The 7565-nt window shown below is 36.5% G+C and overlaps 1 protein-coding gene across 1 annotated transcript; it reads right to left on the bottom strand.

The window, feature by feature from the left end:
* Positions 1-296: 296 nt before the first annotated feature.
* On the bottom strand, positions 297-6777 carry LOC120105862 (gamma-soluble NSF attachment protein-like). The gene is made up of 6 exons (XM_039118609.1): positions 6609-6777; positions 3606-3673; positions 3435-3519; positions 3164-3322; positions 2922-3059; positions 297-453 (listed from the first exon to the last, which is right to left on the bottom strand). The coding sequence occupies exons 1-6, from the start codon at positions 6653-6655 to the stop codon at positions 312-314; spliced, it is 639 nt and encodes a 212-aa protein (XP_038974537.1). The 5' UTR covers positions 6656-6777; the 3' UTR covers positions 297-311.
* Between the last annotated feature and the right edge of the window lie 788 nt (positions 6778-7565).

Consider the following 7565-nt stretch of genomic DNA (forward strand, 5'->3'; position numbering starts at 1 on the left):
CCAGAACATAGGCATAGGTAAGGATAAATACCCATCTAGGTATAGATAGATGCTCAATCAGCAAAATATTTATGATATTGATCATTTAATTTAGTGAATATATAAGACTAGGTTGCTTCTTGAACCATTGGCATTTGCTCCAAAATTTCTTAGAAGCTAACACTATTCAGTAGAAATTGGCAAATGATATGCAATAACAAACTATTAAATATTAACAAATAAAATGCAATTCATCACTAAGAAAATAACGAGTTTCTTTATCATATATATTCATTTCTCAGAAGAATGAAAAAATAGTTTGTCAAAAGTAACTATTTATAACTGCATTCTTGCAAATGAATGTAGTCCCTGGAGTTATATCGCACAAGTAGCACCTTGCACTGACTGTTGATGGCATTGCACTTATCAGCAGCTACACCCCATTTTAAGAGAAATGTTGCAGCATCGGTATACCTGCACAGAATGACAAGAAACCTTTCAAGATTTGTAATATACCCTTTCACATATAAGACTTTGTTTAAGTTTTTTTTTTTTATTTCAGCACCTGTGCATCTTGGCGTGGGTGTAGCAGGCTTCTTTTATTTGTAGGACATTACACTATACCCTAGGGCTACAGGTAATCTGAAAAGCAACCTAGTTTGATGCATATGAAAGATTAGAACTCAGTCTCTAAGCTTAGTCGTTAAATCAAAGGCTTTGATTGGAATTTCATCAAAAAACTACATCTATGCATTGATAACCAGTGTATCATACTGAGTTTTTACTAGATCAATAACCATGTACGTTTACATTCACAATAATGGCAAGAAAGAGAACAATGTAAGAAAGAGGTACTTGATATGTTCCTTGCTTCAAATTTTGCAGATTTAGATTAATGCCCTCAATGGTTTAAATTAAGCAATTTCTATATTCAAAATTGATATAAAAGTACAAAATATTTGTTTCACTATATGGCTACTAAGCATCCTTACTGTCTCCAACTGATAAGCTCAAGTGCAATCAAGAGGTGACACTAATAAAGTGAATTTATTCATGCTGCAAGTGTTTTTGATGGTCCATTGCCTTTAAATTGATGGAGGACTGATTTTAAGAGATCTACAAGTCAAGGAAAAGGAGAGCTCAAGGGAGGAGTTCATGGGTTTACGGGGTCTAGTGTTACTAGAAGGGTTTAAGGAATAGGTTTATATATATAGCATCAAGGATAAAATTAAAGCAGCCGAAGAAAGCTTATGGAACAGAAAGAAGATAGAAGTTAGGGAGAGAAGATATGAGAAGGAAGTAACAAACAAACCTAAAATAATTACGTTATTCCAACTCAAAATGATATTTTTCATAGTTGCTAGTGTTTCCCCTTTATAGAATAGAGGAGCGTAGGAGGAGAAAGATGCATACTGCAACTTAATATTTAGGTGCATACTTTAGGGTTCCAAATGCATGGAGCTTGAGCGACCTTGGCCCGGCTAGAGCTTAGCTCGACATATATTCTACTCAACTCAAGCTTGGCTCAAGCTAGCTCAAGCTAGGATAATCCAAGTCGGGCTCGATCCCTTACTTATCAAGTCATCTTGACTAGGCTAAAAGGGTCAGCCCAAACAGGAGGCAAGAGGTTGAAGTTGGTGAAGGTAGTGGTGGGCAAATGAGGGGGAGGAGGGGAGAGGAGGAGAGAAATAAAGGAACAGGCAAACATTCATGCTAGATCTAAAAGACTCCACTGCCACCATGATTAGAAATGTGGAGAGTGTGTGTGTGAGAGAGAGAGACGAGGAGGAGGAGATGAGGGAAGGACGGGTTTTCTAAATCAAGATTCACCATGTGCTAGATCTAGATCAACCATCCATGGCCATGTGAGAGGGAACGAGAAGAAGAGAGGCAGATGCAAGTGAGCCCAGCCACTATAGACCTATCAGTCTCTGCACCACCATGTGCAAAGCTATCGCCAAGATTCAAGTGACCAGGATGAAGCCAGTTCTCGCCCGCATCATCTGCCCAGAGCAGAGGGCTCTTGTGGGGGGGTCGTAACGTCACCGGACAATGTGTTTATCACCCAGAAGTTCATGCACAATCTCCAGAGGGCCCTGTGTCGCCGCAGCCTTATAGCTGTCTAGCTGGACATGGAGAGAGCTTACGACCATATAAGATGGAATTTTTTAGTCCATGCCCTAGAGAGTGTCAGATTTCTGGGTGTGTGGATCAACTGGATTATGGGTTGTATGTGGGCCCTTTCCTTTCATATTCTTGAGTAGAGGAAGGCAATGCTCTCTCTTTATTCTCTTGGGGGACAAGAAAAGATCCAGGTACTTTATAGGAAAACTATCATTTTTGATTCATCCTCAATGATCTAAAATTTTTATATCCTTGTCAATGGCTCACCAGCTGACTTTTTTAGGTCAAGGGTTGGCTTGTGCCAAGGATGCCCCTTGTCCTCGTACCTGTTCATCATTTGCACCGACGTGCTATCCCAGGCCCTCCAAGCCGCTACCTTTAGCTAGGGTTTGGAGGCTTATATGTCGGCGGCATGTTCCCAACCAATATCCCACCTTCTGTTGTTTGCTGATGATTGCTTGTTGCTCGCTCGAGGCACTAGACCAAAAAATGGGATTGTGTTCCTAACACAAAAAAATAGGACATTATACCATTCTTTCTTTTTCCCTTATCAAAGCCAATAACGATACGGAATATGAAGGAAGCCCTGATAATGGGATTGACAATAGCTCTTAATATTGGAATTATCTTTCTATACGTCTTCGGAGACTCACAATTGGTCATACGCCAACTCATGGAAATCTACGAAGTTCGAAAGCCTGAGCCGCTGCCTTATTTTGAAAAGGCGAAGCAACTCACAACATCCAAGTAAAGCATGCATCAAGAAAGCTATCTAATTCACATAATTCAACATGATACCAATATGTGAAAATTCTTACCTTTCAAGTTTAACATGAATACTTGTGGCAGCACGATATAAATCAAAAGCCATTTGCTCCTTTCCATCCTCTTCCAAGACTACACAAGCATCAGTATACAACCGAACAGCTTCATCAGGTGCCACATCTTCCAAAGCCCTGAATATACAATGATGCAATTGCATATTTAGTCCCTTAAATGCATATGCTCCAACTATCTTTTTGATTTTGCAACAAAGAAATGCCAGAATGTTTTTGTATACCTAGCAGCCTTTGCAAGACCGTCTGAAGCAGGCTGTGATCTTCCACATTCAATATATAATTCAGACGCCCTTCTGTAATGATCAGAAACTTCATTCCAACGACCAAGTTCCTTTGCTAGAGCAGCAGCAGACTCCATATGCTTGGCAGCATCCCAAGGCCTATCAAGATTGTCAAGGGTATACTTTCCCTATCTTGAAGAACATATAAATGGAAACTATGAATAATGAAAAGCAAAGGAAGATATGGCAAAATCATAGCAGAGGAGGATATGATGAAATCATTTCTTGTCCTTTGGAAGCCTTCTCAAATGCTTCTTTTGCTTTCTCATTGTCTTTCCTGAACCTGTAGCCAATAGCTTTGACAGAGATACAATAATTTATATGTAAGAGACAAAAACACAGATTGTCTATGGAAGAAAAGAAACAAATATCAATCACCAACCAGCTTGCTCATACAATGAGGTTGCAGTCCTCCAATCTGCACTCCATCTGGTAAAACTGAGTTTTGTTCTACGAAGGACAAAATAAGGATAAAATGAGAAAAAAATTAATATTTCTGACCATCCTCTATAAAAGAATTTTCTCTTTTTGACAAATATGCAGCTGAGAAAACATTCACAAACAAACATCTTTTGTTATTCCTCCATCATATTGCAATCAATCCACACACCAAGCATTACAATGTTCCATTCCTTGTGTATATGTATAGATAAAAGAATAATAGTAGCAACAAGATACTGAACCCGTCTGCAAAAGGGTGTTGCTACATCCTCTTGTCTTCCAAAAAATTGTTTCAATATCCAATTTTAACAACCTTCTATCATAACTATAAGAGCCTAGAGCAATTTGTTGGGAATTTCAACATCCAACCATAGATTCAAGCCTCAACCAGCCCTCTGGGCACTACTTGGATTATCAACATGACAAACCCCTAAATTAACAATAAGATAGTCGGCATGGATATCAATGTTGCATGATCACATGAAGATAAGTTTCCATTTTCCATCATGACAAACCCCTAAATTATCCATATTGTGATACAAATGTGTGAAGAGTGTACATTACCCAACACATGGATAACCATGTGTGAGCATTATAGCATAGCATTGAGCTTATGAGCTTCTAAAACTTCAAGCAACATGACATGTCACATTTGGAAAAAAAAAATGAAGGAAAGACACTTTTCCATGATCAATTAAACTAGTTATTAAACAAATGTAATTGTTCAAACATCAATAAGTGGAAGAACATAGATAAAGATCAATATTGTCACCTTAAGACATCAGTATCAGCAAGCTCAGGGTACTAGAACAAAACAATGAATGCACATTCAGTTAGAAACTCCAAATATGCATCCTTAACTATCTCGCCAGCTGGTTATTTTATTTATACTAATTCTAGGTAACAAACTAGGATTTCTAACATGAATACTTAAGAAAAAGTCAAACCAAATTGACATAATTGCATCAGCTAGACAACACACTTTGGTTACTTAAGGGCATGCGGATATGGAAGAAGTGTTACACTAGTGACAAAGACAAGCATGTCAAGGACAATATCTTATGCAACATGGAAATGGCAACCATCTTGCCCTGGGGTAGAAGCTGGCATCAACCTTTGAGACTACCAATCAAAGGGAAGCATACAGGAGGGGGAAAAAATACAGTACAAATTGTTCCTCTATAAGCCACTAAGAGCATTAAGCATGTTATTCAACAAATGATAACAAATTAATAACAAAAAACCAAAATGGCAAGCAGCCTCTCATTTGACAAGCCCTTAATACCTCAACTGAGAAGTTTGATATGTTATCACTAATCAGTTATCACTGTTGAAATAATGATATGCAACTATTTTTCTTTACATATTTTTCTTCTTCCAAAAGATTCACATTTTCAGAAGTAGAATCAACCACCAAACTTTGAAACTTGCTTATTTGAACTCCAGTGATTCCCGTTCTCTCTATTGAAATTCCCAACAACTACACAAAAAACTCTCCCGAAAGATGGATACATCATTCTTGTACCCATTCTAATAGCAAGCATGCGTCCTAATCTTCTAGTTCTGCAAACCTTATACCAACTTGCAAAATATTATCTGCAGATCACTGCTTGTAAAGTCAACAATTCTAGCCCCAAAAGAAACTACTTTGCAAATCCCTTTCTGGCAAACAATGTAATATTAATTATCCCATAGCATCAGACATCAAATATATACTAATTGCAAGTGATGCAATTATCTAGCTAGTAGCTCTTCAACTCAAAGAAGCAGCATCTCCATCAACATAGCAACAGCTGGAACCCCTAAGATCTCTTATTAAATTTATAGGACATCCTTGATTACATTTCAAATTGACAAAGTGGTAACCTGAGATCTTTCAAAGGCTACATTACAACTGTGGAGATCATTAACATAAGCAACTCAATAAGAGCAAACAAGACCAAGCCCTGAACAGCTTAGAATGATTCAAGTAATTTTGCATTAGATGCTTACTTGTACATGCAACTAAAGGCATCCTCATAGTAGTAAACAAATTTAAGAATTGTTTCTTCGTATCATAAACCTGGAAGATGTCTGAGTATCTAATAGATTTTTTTACCTTATAACTGGGTGCATCTTCCATCCAACATTTTTTTTTTTATTTCAGTTTAAGCATCCAAATATGAAAGGGTGTAAAATACCCAACGCACACTATTTACCAGGCTCAAAGAAAAGCTAACAAGGCACTAAAATAGGAGCCAGACATCATAAAATCTCAAATTGTAAACACACGCATGCATTAATTGGAGGACTGATGTACTATGATAGCGCAGTAGACTGTTAATTTCCATTGCACCCATGCATGATTACAATGCGAACCATCCGTGTTTGAGTACCTCAATTGCAAGGAATAAATGGGATCTGACCTCAATATTTATCAACACAAGGGTCAGCCCCTCAAAGAAATGGTTCAAATCCAAACTCTCAGGCACCAAATTCACCGTTCCTCAATTGATACATATGTCACTAAAAATCTGAACTTTTTCAATAACCGATCTACATCAGGCATTAGAAAAAAACTAGGGCTTTGTGAGGGGTTTGTTCAGATTGGAGACTCAGCTTCTAACTATTAGGCTCAAACTTAAGAATGAGTTTGGATTTAACATAATAGCAATCAATTCAGTCAAGAAAAACTTTACAAAAAGGTATCGGACATTCTTTAATCTCATCCAATCAACGGAAATTGCCCGAATCGTACAAAAATATATGAAATTCTCGATAAAAATAAATGGGAAAAAGAATGACATAAGATCTAAAACTTAATTGACAAAAACAAAAGTTCAAATGAACTTTGTAGCGAAAAATCAAAATAAAGTGAAATATGAATCTTGAGGAGCATCATAAGAGAACAATAGAGAAATCTGAAAGAAATGATGGAGGAAAAAAAAACAGTTGAAAAAATTACAGTTTATCGGCTTTGATCATAAGCTTATCAGGGTCGGAATTCGCCATGACCGGGAGCTCCGCTTCCCCTCTTTCCTTTTCCTTCTTTTCCCTGGAGCTCAATTAATATGAGAGTCGGGGTCAAGCCGGGTCCATGGAGTTCGGCCTAAGCTTTGAGGCTCGGCTCGTGTTGATCGTGATTAGACTACGTCACTGCGCCTATCTACAACTTTAGTGAATTGGCCGGGCCATGCGTTGGCCCAACTCACTTTGCATTCCTAATGCAACGAATGAACAAAAAATGGATATAATAGATGGATAATGAAATAATGTATTTAGTTTATATTGTGAGTGTCGTTGCGGCAATTTATGCCTAGTGTATTTTCATAAACAAAGTTCATTGGTAAAAACTTATTTACAAGTATGTATAAGGTTGGGATTACATTTGAATTTCAGTCTTGCATGTAAAAGGTAACTGAACGCATGGATATAATTAATTTTGGCAATATAATGAGTCTGCTGACTTTGTACAAGAGTAATGTCATTCGCAAGCTCGACTTGTAATATATTCCTAGCCAATTGGGATCGCTGACATCAACCCACTCACATATCAGTAAATCAATTATCTGGTTTTAATTCACATATGGATTTTTATTATCTAATATTATTATCTAATTTCATATTTATTTCTTCTAGATATTATTTATATAGATTTTTCAATTTATTTTTTTATGTTGTGGATCGTTTTATGTTTTTAATTGTACTATATAGTTTTTATGGTAATTTTTAAGCTTCTTTTTTTATTGCTATTTTTTATTAAATTTATTCCCTTTATTTTTATTTTCTACATGATTTTATATAATCTTTAGTTGATCCATTTTTAATTCTTCTTTTATATTTTTATTTTTATTTTTGTTCTCTTTTGTTTTATAAGTTTTATTTTTATTCAATTCTATTTTTTTTGTTCATATCCATATTA

This window comes from Phoenix dactylifera, unplaced genomic scaffold, assembly GCF_009389715.1.
Source record: "Phoenix dactylifera cultivar Barhee BC4 unplaced genomic scaffold, palm_55x_up_171113_PBpolish2nd_filt_p 000385F, whole genome shotgun sequence".
Taxonomy (NCBI): Eukaryota; Viridiplantae; Streptophyta; class Magnoliopsida; order Arecales; family Arecaceae; genus Phoenix; species Phoenix dactylifera.